Source organism: Chlorocebus sabaeus, chromosome 1 (assembly GCF_047675955.1).
Source record: "Chlorocebus sabaeus isolate Y175 chromosome 1, mChlSab1.0.hap1, whole genome shotgun sequence".
NCBI lineage: Eukaryota > Metazoa > Chordata > Mammalia > Primates > Cercopithecidae > Chlorocebus > Chlorocebus sabaeus.
This window is the reverse complement of record NC_132904.1, coordinates 97,331,064-97,343,407: the sequence shown is the minus strand read 5'-3', so window position 1 is coordinate 97,343,407 and position 12,344 is coordinate 97,331,064. Positions and strand designations below refer to the sequence as shown.

Genomic DNA, 12,344 nt, shown 5'->3' with positions numbered 1-12,344 from the left:
CAGCCTAAGACGAAATGGTGGCATTTGCGTAGCCAAGTCAGCTGTGATCTAAAGAAAAAGACTGGTTTCTGTAGTGGTACAGAAACTGAGAGGACGTTACCACGAAGTTTACATGGTTTAGAAGCCCCTCTCTGTATTAGGGGTAGTCTGAGTCTGACCAAAAAGATGCCTTTTCAATGACACCTTCTAACCAAAATCATTGAAGTGCTTGCTGCATTTTATGTGGAAAAATTCTAGCATTTCCAATAAAGATGCACTTTTTAAAAAGCATATATCAATAATTGATACCAGATCCTCACCTTTTAAGTAATAAGCATTTTATTAAGGTCAGTACAAAGAGCTTTTAGATTATTTCTTATATTTGTGCCATTAAAATGCTGTTCTCTTCCTAGCCACATGATGGCAGGTGTCAATCAACACTATGGAAAATCCTGCATTATGGAAGGTGTGTGAGATGTATGAGACAGAATAAACTATACCCTCCTCAAAAGTTTCTAAAACATACTTTCCATTATTTTCTCAGGTGCTTTTCTGTTGCACTAAAACTGCATTTTAGTTGGCTTTAGCAGAAACGTAAAAAAAAAGAAAAAAAAAAAAACCTCAATACTTAAAGTTAGAAGGAGACAAGAGGAAGTTCCATTTCAAAAATCCATGTTTCTTTGGGCTCTTTTCTGCAAATAGTCAATAATCTCCCAAGATGACATATTCATCTTCCTAAATATGGTAAATCTTCCTCATGCTGAGATTACAGGTATGAGCAACTGTATCCAGCCAATATTTTTGTTTACTCATTGTTTCAACATACTGAAGACTTTGGTCAAACCTAACAAATACATATATATATATATGTGTGTGTGTGTGTGTGTGTATATATATATATATAAAATACTCATGATTTATCAATAAAAAAATAATCTGAATTAGTGGTTTTATAATTAATTATATAGTCCCTTTACAATTTCCTGGTACACTAAATAAATTTTAAAAATCACATGAATTTGTGATGCCAGTGTAAATAAATTATATTTATGTAAAATTGTAGTCTACTAAGTGTGCAATAGTGTTTTGTCTAAAAAAAAAGGTGTACATACCTTAATTTAAAAGTATTTCATGCCTGAAAAATGCTAACAATCATCTGAGCCTTCAGTAAGTCATAATCTTTTTGATGGTGGAGGCTCCTGTCTTGATGTTGATGATTGTGAACTGATCAGGGTGGTGTTTGCTGAAGGCTGGAGTGGCTGTGGTAATTTCTTAAGACCATAATGAAGTCTGTAGCATTGATTGAATCTTCCTTTCACAGAAAATTTCTCTGTAGCATGAATTACAGTTTGATAGCATTTTACCCATGGTAGAACTTCTTTCAAAGTTGAAGTCTATCTTGTCAACCCTGCTACTGCACTCTCAACTAAATTTATGTAGTATTCTAAAACCTTTGTTGTTATTTCAACAATATTCACAAGGAGTATCTTCACAAGGAGTAGATTTGATCTCAAGAAACTATGTATTTTGCTTATCCATAGGAAGCAATTCCTTATCCATTAAAGTCTCATCATGAGATTGCAGCAATTCAGTCACATCTTCAGGCTCCACTTTAAATTCTAGTTCTCTTAAATCTTCCATCACATCTATAGTTACTTACTCCACTGAGTTTTGAACCTCTCCAAGTCATCCATGAGGGTTGCAATCAACTTCTTCCAAACTTCAGTTGATATTTTGACCTCTTTGTGAGCATGTATTACTAGAATCAACTTCTAGTGATGAATCTTTTCCAGAAAGTTTTCAATTTACTTTGATGAGCTCCATCAGAAAAATCAAAATCTATGGCAGCTATAGCCTTGCAAAAATGTATTTCTTAAATCATAAGACTTGAAAGTCCAAATTACTCCTTCATTCATGGGCTGCAGTATGAATGTTGTGTTAACAGACATGAAAACAACACTAATCTCCTTGCATATCTCCATCATAGCTCTTGGGTGACCAGGTACATTGTCAATGAGCAGTAATATTTTTAATGATATCTTTTTTTTTTTTTTTTTTTTTTTTTTTTTTTTCCTGAACAACAGGTCTCAACAGTGGGCTTAAAATATTCAGTAAACCATGCTGTAAACTAATGTGCTCCCATCCAGGCTCCATGTTCTACACCTAGAGCCCAGACAGGGTAGATTCAGCATAATTCTTAAGGGCCCTAGGATTTCTGGAATGGTAAATGAGCACTGGCTTCAAATTAAAGTCACCAGCCACATTAACCCCTAACATGAGAATCAGCCCATCCTTTGAAGCCAGGCATTGACTACTTTTCTTTTACTGCTATGAAAGTCCTAGACCGCATCTTCTTCCAAGGGAAGGCTGTTTTGTCTACATTGAAATTCCATTGTTTAGTATAGCCACCTTCATCCATGATCTCAGCCAGATCTTCTGGATAACTTGCTGCAGCTTCTATATCAGCACTTGGCTGCTTCACCTTGCATTTTTATGTTATGGTGATGGCTTCTTTCCTTAAACCTTATGAACCAACCACTACTAGCTTCAAACTCTTCTTCTGCAGCTTCCTTACTTACCTCTTTCAGCATTCATAGAATTGAAGAGTTGGGCCAGATGCAGTGGCTCACGCCTGTAATCCCAGCACTTTGGGAGGCAAAGGTAGGCTGATCACAAGGTCAGGAGTTCGAGACCAGCCTGACCAACATGGTGAAACCCCATCTCTACTAAAAATACAAAAATTAGCCAGGTGTGGTGGGGTGCACCTATAATCCCAGCTACTCAGGAGGCTGAGGTAGGAGAATCACTTGAACCCGGGAGGCAGAGGTTGCAGTGAGCAGAGATCACGCCACTGCACTTCAGCCTGGATGACAGAGTGAGACTCTGTCTCAAAAAAAAAAAAAAAAAAAAAAAAAAGAATTAAAAAGAATTAGGGACTTGTTCTCAATGGGTTTGGCTTAAGGAAATGTGGCTAGTTTGATCTTCTATCCAGACCACTAAAACTTTCTCCATATCAGTAATAATGCTGTTTTGTTTTCTTATCATTTGTGGGTTTAATAGATTAGTACTTTTAATTTCCTCCAAGAACTTTCCTTTGCACTCACAACTTTCCTAACTATTTGGTTTAAGAGGCCTAGCTTTAAGCCTGTGTCAGCTTTTGACATGTCTTCTTCACTAAACTTAAATCATTTCTATCTTTTGGCTTAAAAAAGTGAGAGACACATGACACTTCCTTTCACTTGAACACTTAGAGGCCATTGTAAAGATTTTAATTGGCCTAATTTCAATATATTTATGTTTCAGGCAATAGTGAGATCTCAGGACAGGAAGAGAGATGGGTGAATGGCTGGCTGGTAGAGCAGTCAGAACACACTTACCATTTATTGATTATGTTCACAGTCTTATTTGGGTAGGGTTTGTGGAGTCCCAAAAAAGTCCTAACAGTAACCCCAACATTCACTCATCACAGGTCACCACAACAGATATAATACTAAAGAAAAAATGTGAAACATTGAGAGAATTACCAAAATGTGACACAGAGACAGAAAGTACACACACGCTGTTAGAAAAATGGTGCCAACAGATTTGCTCAATGCGGGTTACCAAAACCCTTAATTTGAAAATAAAAACAAAACAAACAAAAAACAAATACCACACATTATCTGCAAAATGCAGTACAGTAAAGCACAAAGGAATGATATATGGCTGTATGTATGTATATAATCCCCCAAGTGGACAGTGAGGTCAATTAAATCAGAGATAATGTCTTAGATAAGTCCGTAACCCTCACTGTAACTATCAGCATCGTTATCACCATCAACATGTATTTACTATGTGCCAGGTGCTGCTACAGATGCTTTTCAACAATCCTGTGGGATATATACTACTATTTTTCCCATATTACAGATGAGGACATTACATCATAGACAAAGAACATCACAGATATTTGAAAACACTGGGCATAAAATTATATTTTTGAATGAGTGTTTCACCAGTAACTATGCTCCTTTGCATATATTCATCCATCAATATAGAATGCTTTCCCTATCCTTCCCAGTCTAGCAAAATTCTCCCAAACTTCAGGGTTCAACTCAAATGTTACCTTTTAACATTACCCTGGCAAGTAAGTTCCTCCTTCCATGAATTGTCTCAAACATGTGAAACATGTCTGTATTACAACACTGAGGTTGTTATAACTTCTAAATGTTTGCTGAATTAGAATAGGTTTCTTAATAGCAGTCTATTCAATATTTTTAATCTCTAGAACAGTAAATGGAAAGCAAAATAAAGGTAGTTTACATATCCCAAGCAAATAAAATAATTAGGAAAAAGGTATATCTTATTAGCAATACATGATAATTATGGTCACAAATCGTTTCAAAAATTCATGTCACAATTAGTAGATGTGTCAAATCATAAGGCCTGGTATAAAGTTCTCTAGTTCAGGAGGTCTATTCTTTAATATGTTGAAACAAAGCAATATTCTTTTTTTTTTTTTTTTTTTTTGAGATGGAGTCTCGCTCTGTTGCCCAGGCTGGAGTGCAGTGGCCGGATCTCAGCTCACTGCAAGCTCTGCCTCCCGGGTTCACACCATTCTCCTGCCTCAGCCTCTTGAGTAGCTGGGACTACATTAGCTGGGACTACAGGCGCCCGCCACCTTGCCCGGCTAGTTTTTTGTATTTTTTAGTAAAGACGGGTTTTCACCGTGTTAGCCAGGATAGTCTCGATTTTCTGACCTCGTGATCCGCCCGTCTCGGCCTCCCAAAGTGCTGGTATTACAGGCTTGAGCCACCGCGCCCGGCCCAGCAATATTCTTAAGAAATACAGAACAGACTTACCAGTCTTCGCCTTTCTTCTTCTACTGCAATGAGTAGTCTTGCAAATTCTTTTAGTGACTGAGCTGTTTGGAAAAATAAAATGAAAAGCATTAATATTTTCATTGCTAATATCTAATGACACAGGAAGAAACATTAAAAGGAAGCTAGTTATTAATTTGTATATAGTGTATCTGTGATTTTATGTTTGTATAACCATAAAAGAATATACAATAGGATCCTAATGACTAACAGCTATGGATCAGAGATGTATGTTTGTCTGCATGCTACAAATTAAAGCTTAGCAAGTACCAACAATATTTTTTCTTCAAAGACATTGGAAGAGATATAGCTTATATATTTAATATGTAAAATGTACACACACATTGATAAATATAGCATTGAAATCATTTTTAAGCAGTGACCTACAAATAATCAAACATTTTTAAGTCTGTAAGGAGCAATAAATCTACTATTTCGTGTATTTGGTAGCAGCCAGTAATGCAAAATTTTCCACTGACTTCTAGAAGCTGAAGGGTCACAGATAATTGAAAACAGATTCCATATACTGAAGGGATCAACTTTACTTCTACGTGCAAGGTATGTTAGATCTTTGCTGTTCAATTCAGTGTGGTCAGAAGAACCAGTAACATCAGCATCTTGGGAGTTTGTTAGAAATGCAGACTGTCAGGCCCCACCCCAGAATCTGCATTTTAACAAGATCCCCTAGTGATCTGTTTCTGTATTAAAGTTGAGAGGCCTGCTGAACTATTGGTACCTATATTGCTTTACTTTTGGTAGGAACTGAACAAGGACAGCAACTTAAATTGAAATGGGAAAGATCAAGTATTCAGAAACATTGTGGGAACAAATAAAAACTAAGCAAATAAATTAAAGGGAGGTTATAGTAGCATATTCTTTAAAAATGCATAGGTCCAAATGGCAATTATGGAAGAGTAATTCACCTATATCAATTTTTCATACCTAACGCTTAAAATGAATAATTAACCAAAGTCAGAATGTTTGGGTCACAAAAATGATAACACAAATAAACCTTCTCTTCTATGTCCTTTTTTTTTTTTTTTTTTTTTTTTTTTGAGACAGGGTCTAGCTCTGTTGCTCAGGTTGGAGGGCAGTGGTGAGATCTTGGCTCACTATAGACTTGACCTCCCAGGCTCAAGCAATCTTCCCACCTCAACCTCCCCAGTACGTAAGACTACAGGCATGTACCACACCTGGCTAATTTTGTTTATTTATTTACTTATTTATTTTGTAGAGACAGGGTCTCACTATGTTGCCCAGCTGGTCTCAAACTCTTGGACTCAAGTGATCCTCCTGCCTCAGCCTCCCAAAGTGCTGGGATTACAGGCATAAGCCACTGCACCGGGCCATACAACCTTATTTGTTAGATTCCTAGTCACTTCCTTTCCCCATTTTAGCACTGGAAACAGCCTGTGAGACCAGAAGTTTAGTAATTCTGGCATAAAGCCAACAACAAAGACAAGTAAGTGAGAAAAACAAATCAAGAGTCTCATCAAAAGAACTCATTAAGGAAGATAAAAAATATTTCCCATTTAACAATTAAATATTCCAACTTAAAATGTTGTTTTCTCTTTTCAGAATTACTAAGGCTTACACTAGCCAAACTGGTGTGAAATGTTAAACCCTATGATTATTTCATATTGGATTTTATTCACAGCTACCCTAACAGAAATCAATGGATTAGCTGGGAGACTCAGGATAATCTGATAAATACATTAATGGTCTTTTCTTTGAAGTTTGGATAAAAGAAATCTCTTCAGAAATACTGATATTAATGTTATAATACATTTCCAGTTTTGAAAACAGTAAGTTGAACAAAAATTATTATACAAAGAATATCTTAACTGGAATGTATAACAGTATATTATATTTTTGTGCTTTCTTTTGGTAAAGAAAGTATTCCATCATTCTGGTAGGTATCTGCTGCCACTGAAGTTCTTGGTTGGTGAGCTTGAAGAAGTCAACAAAACTCTGGGTGCTAGAAGGCAATTGATAACAGGTCTATAGAGAAAGAAGTCAAGAGGTAGGTCAGTTTGGGCTGCCTGAGTGTAATAATAAGTATGTTTCTTTAAAAAAAGAAAATTCCAAGTCAATTGTTAACTCCTGGGAAAACAACGTTACACAAATAACACAATCACAATAAACTGAGTAACTGACTTGTAACTAATATGTACAAAATCACAATAATATGACATGAAAAACTGATTTTGCTGAAGTTGTTTTAATTATCGAGAGAGTAGGAGAAAGGCGTGTATAAAATAGTGTGAAGTAAAGACATGTATGAAAACAGTATGAAGCAAATGATAAATATCTAAAACTGAAAAACAAATTTGAAAAATAGCAGGACAATCATGGTCTTGAAAAAATTACAAGAAATGACTAAAAGTTCAACATAGTCTTTCTGAGAAATTAAAGTTAAGTAGTGGGGACTGGCAAGATAGGAGATTGCTAGTTTTCATTCATCCTAACAAAATCTATAACTTTTTCAACACATAATGAAAAATAAAACATGCTACAAATGCTTTATTTTCATACTAGTCTAAATGCTAGGAGGATATAGGTCCTTTGTTATTAAATTTCCCAAAGGGCTAAACAAATACCTAGTACATAGAAGCCTGTCAGCAGCTATTTTGGAATAAATGAAAATATAACACTATTAGATTGGCAGGAGTACACTAGAACTTCCCATTTGGTCAACCCAGGAAATGATCACTGGCTCATATAGCCCCATGCTGTATTTTACTGCCTCCTGGGTATTGCCTCTGAGAACAGCTGAAGTCCACAGGCTTCCCCTAAGGTACCTCCTACCTCAAGAGCAAATGATGAAGTTGCCTTAAATCAGATTTTGGTTACAAGTAAGAAAACAAGCTCTCATTTTGCTATTATACCTTTTTGTTTAAAAATTTATGATGCTGTTTTCTATTTTACTTTAATTGTTTTCTGGTCTGTTTCCCACATGAACACTATTTATAGATTTAGTAAGATAATAGTTGATTATAATGGCAATGTTTGAGAAGAAAAATTTTAACATGCAAAAGCAATTGCATGTCTGGTTCCCCATAACAAAAACTCCGTCTCCCTCCAGGAGTTTTCTGAGACTGGCCCCAATTTGACAATAAATTTTCTTTCCTCTTTTTTTTTGTTGATTTTTCAGGGAAAGGACTTCAAAAACTTAACTGGTCTCTAAATTTTGTAGTCTCAGTTCCAGAAAAGTACATATTTCTTGGTACAATGAAGACACTCATGTTTGTCATTTGTTCTGTTAAAAAAAAAATGTTGAGGACATTAAACATTCATTTTATGAATTAGTAACAGTGGCCTAACTTTTTAAGCCCATATCTGAAATTTTCCTCTAAATCCTTTCGTTTATAATATCAAAGCATTGTGTTAATAGTTTTCTAGGCTTAACATAACACAGATCTTTCTGTGCTTTCTTAAACAGGAATTTACAATACCATAAATAAGGTAGAAGAATGTAAGGTATTATCATGTAAATTGCATTTTAAGAGAACAGGCTGAAGGGAATCTCCAGTCACTTCCCTGCCTGACCCACCCACAAAGTCTAACAGAAACCTCTGACACAAGCCAGGCAGATCCAAACTTCCTAGTGCGCCCCAGCAGCTCCCTAGACATGAAAGGCCAGGGTTAGAATTTCTGGTGCACAAGACCCAAAAATGCCCTAAGAGACCATGAAAACTGTGGAGTCTATTCTACACCACACATTGGGTAAAAAGCATATACAAAATAACTCCCCCCAGCACCCATCACTGTGCTTTATACAGAATAGTTATTGAGTTTGTGTGAATGCTTGAGCCATTTATACTGACTTTCCTTAAGCAAAATCTGAAAGTTGCATGCACATTTCTAATACTCAAGTATCAGCAATAATTTGTAATATCTCATATTTTAATTATCAATATTATTTACATAACAATTACTTTATTATCTGATTTGGGGATCCAGACTAACATGTAATACAACAGCAGGTCCTAAAATTACAAATTTTAACCATAACAACATTTTTTATGACAAGAGCTTGATTTAGTCAGAGATACATTCCAAAACCAATACTTAATGCAGAGTAGACTGAAAATAGATGATCATTAAATGAATTTGGGAGTTTAAAAATACATTTCCACAATCTGTTTGCTCTACATGGAGAAACATAGCAACTCTTATTCTAGGATTCATGAAATATTATAAAAAGATACGCAAGACACTTTGGGGAATTATGTTAGCTATCTAAATTCCTGCCACCTGCATGAAACTTTGCTGACGATATTCAATAATAATCTCTCTCCCTTCCTGTCCATCTGGAGCATGAGATTACTAAAGAACAATCAAAATATAGTTTCATATATAAATTTTAACTTTCTAACAAATTATTGAGTTTAAGAATATTATCATAGGTTTCCTTTTTATCTCTACAACATAATATTGGAAAAACACTTTCAGAACAAAAAAAAAAATCTATTACTCAAGTCTATTTATGACATGTGCTGAAAGTATAAATGTTCACAAACACAATAGTTGAATCATACCTAGACAGTGAGGAAGTATGATGACAGCTTCTGTATTTGCCAATATCATAAATCCTGAAACATACCTAAACTGTCTAAAATACCTATTTTGTAGATTAATCTTTTTAGCAGGCTTAAATTCACCCTATATTTTTGCCTGGAAAATCTGTTTAATGTCTAAAAGTAGAATGAGAGAAAATTTTAAAAAATTGCTCTGTTCATTGTTGACATAACTCCACTATCTTAAACACTAGATAATATACCATCAACTGTTTCAACAATTGATCAGTTTGGGCTTTATATATTTTAAAACTACAATGAAAATTGGGAAAGTATGTCTCTCTTGCATCCAATTAACATTTATATCATAATCAGACAATGCTGTGTTAAAAATTTCTTCCATAAGTCTTTCCTTAAACTTAAATAGCATAAAACACATACCCAAAAAACAGTACAGATTATAAATACAGTGACATATACAGTTATGTCAACAGCACACTATATCACTTTATTGGACTGCACAAATCACTTATGACCTTCTGTAAGGAAGACGGCTGCATTTTAGTCAGGAATAGGCCAAGGTGGCCTTCCAGCCCAGCATGACTCAGCGGGTTTGGAGTGCAGGCGCAAAGCTCTGCATGTTATATAACCATGCAAGACGCATTAGGTGATCACTCACATGAGCGCGTGCTTGGCTTCGAGCCACTACTGTCTGTAAAAGGTATAACTACCCTGCTAACGTTCACACCCAGGCCCGCACCCATGGCTTGACTGAGCCCATGGCTTGCTTGCGTCCACAGCTCACTCATGCCCAGAGAGAGAGTAAAGCCATACCATATCAAAACTCTCTACGATCCCTCGAGCATTTTTTCCAGCTACCTGCCACTCATCCACCCACTCCCCTCGGTCCTCAGCTTGGGCTGGAACCTGACACTTGGTATAACACCCTCAGATATGCTATAACGGAGAACTGGGTCAGCAGTAATAGTTTAGACATTGTTATATCTCCAAGAAAACATAAAAATCTATAAAAGTCTATAAAAGCCAGATTGAACTAATGCAATTATATTTTATAAGTCCAGATGATGCCCCAACAATAACCTTACTTTTCCATTTGGATGACAGATGTAGGCTCTGTAAAGCCCTTTCTTAGTAACCTTCTGAACTGACATTTCATACAGAGTAGGAAACAAGTAGTAAAACATTACCACTTAACTTGGATATGAGCCACAGCAGATGACTTGGTCATATGCTTCTAGATCTGGCCACACCAAGAAAAATAAGCGTAGGATAAACATACATAGCCAAGTGATACCCAGCATTATACTACAAAAGCATGCAATAATCTAAGGACCATCACATCAGTTGTTTATGCTTGGAACTTACACTGAGAGAATCTTAATTTTTTGAACACTAAAAAAATCAAAGGTAGCATACTGACTGCTATATCCAATGGTAAATTTTAAGAACACTTTAATACATAACCAAAATAAGAAGCACAATCAGCTTGTGGTATGCCTAAACAATAAATACTATGTCAGCAAAACAGGCTGAGTTTTATTAAAAGTGACACCAACTCTCCCACCAGATACTTGGTGTCTTTGGTGGCAATTAATACCCTAACTGATAGGCCACCCACTCTGTCTGCAATACTGGTTTTATTTGCAACCACAAATTCTAGTTATTATTTTCTAGGAGCCACAACATCAAATAAGATTTTTCCACTCCATTTCTGGCTTCAGGCTCCACAGATGCTCACTTGCAAAGTCAATAAATGGTTTCCTATTAAATAAATCAACAGAAAAAAAATCACAGCCCTACTGACGAATACTGGTATGTCACTGTAAATACAACCTAGTACTTGGAGGCCTACACCCTTCTTCTGATACTTCACAGTCCCTTGTAATCTAAAGCCTCACATGAAAAATACATAAAAATTTAGTTATCATTGAGGTATCTAAGTCTGGTTCTCCACAATGTACTCCTTGTGGTCAGATTTTGTTTTTTAATTGCCAAACACAAATCAAAAACAGAGTCATCTTGAGAACACACTCTGAAATCTTGCATTTATGTTATTTAATTATATCTTAGCATCAAGGCATCCCAATGAAGCCATGTAATCAAATGACTTAAGTTTAGTCAAATATGAGACATACCAAGTTGGAAGAGCTTACTAGACATTATTTGAGTAATTACAAAGTTGTTTAATATCATAGCATAGTTCCTAATTAAGTATTAGGTATTAAGAAATGCACAGTCCACAAAAGAAAATGACAATAAAATTAAACTTTTATCAAGTTGAGAAGATACTCTGCATAGGGTTAGGGGCATCTCTGCCTCAGCACTTATCTATCTTGTCTATATTACAAGCACCTATGTTGAATTTGGTCCCTCCAGCAATCAAACACTAATCCAGACTCTTCATAAGGCACATGTAAAGAATTCCTACTTTGGAATCCATTGGCTTACCATTGAGGGATTTCTTTATGCTTTCTCTTGTTCCTGTTTATCCTTTAACCATACTACCCAGACTCTTGGTAGGGGTTATGACCCATAATCTAGTCTCCTTTTAAATTCTCACGCAGCCCCTGTTCCCAGTGCCTCCCTCCATGCCTGGGTTCTGACATTGCACAGGTACCCAGGTACTAATCTGTGCTATACTTTAATCTTGTCTATCAATGTGGATCCTAACATTGCCTGCCACACCACATTTAGGCTGAGATTCAGAACTTGTGACCAAATCCTTAATCTTTCCTTCTCTTCTGGTCTAAGTGAATACTCTCATTTCTCTTAGCCTCACCAGTATAACAACTTATATTAGTCTGTTTTCACACTGCTACAAAGAACTATGTGAAACTGGGTAATTTATAAACAAAAGAGTTTTAATTGATTCACACTCCTACATGGTTGGGGAGGACTCAGGAAACTTACAATCATGGCAGACTATAAATGGGAAGCAGGCACGTCTTACGTGGTGGCAGGAGAGAGA

At 36.0% G+C, this 12,344-nt stretch overlaps 1 protein-coding gene across 2 annotated transcripts in view; it reads right to left on the bottom strand.

The window, feature by feature from the left end:
* The window catches only part of ARHGAP42 (Rho GTPase activating protein 42), a 314,274-nt gene that overhangs the window by 202,068 nt on the left and 99,862 nt on the right, over nt 1-12,344 (bottom strand). For both annotated transcript variants that reach the window (XM_038005287.2, XM_073020535.1), the window contains exon 3: nt 4,818-4,879. In XM_038005287.2, the coding sequence (XP_037861215.2) occupies nt 4,818-4,879 (62 nt within the window). The remainder of the gene's footprint in view (nt 1-4,817; nt 4,880-12,344) is intronic.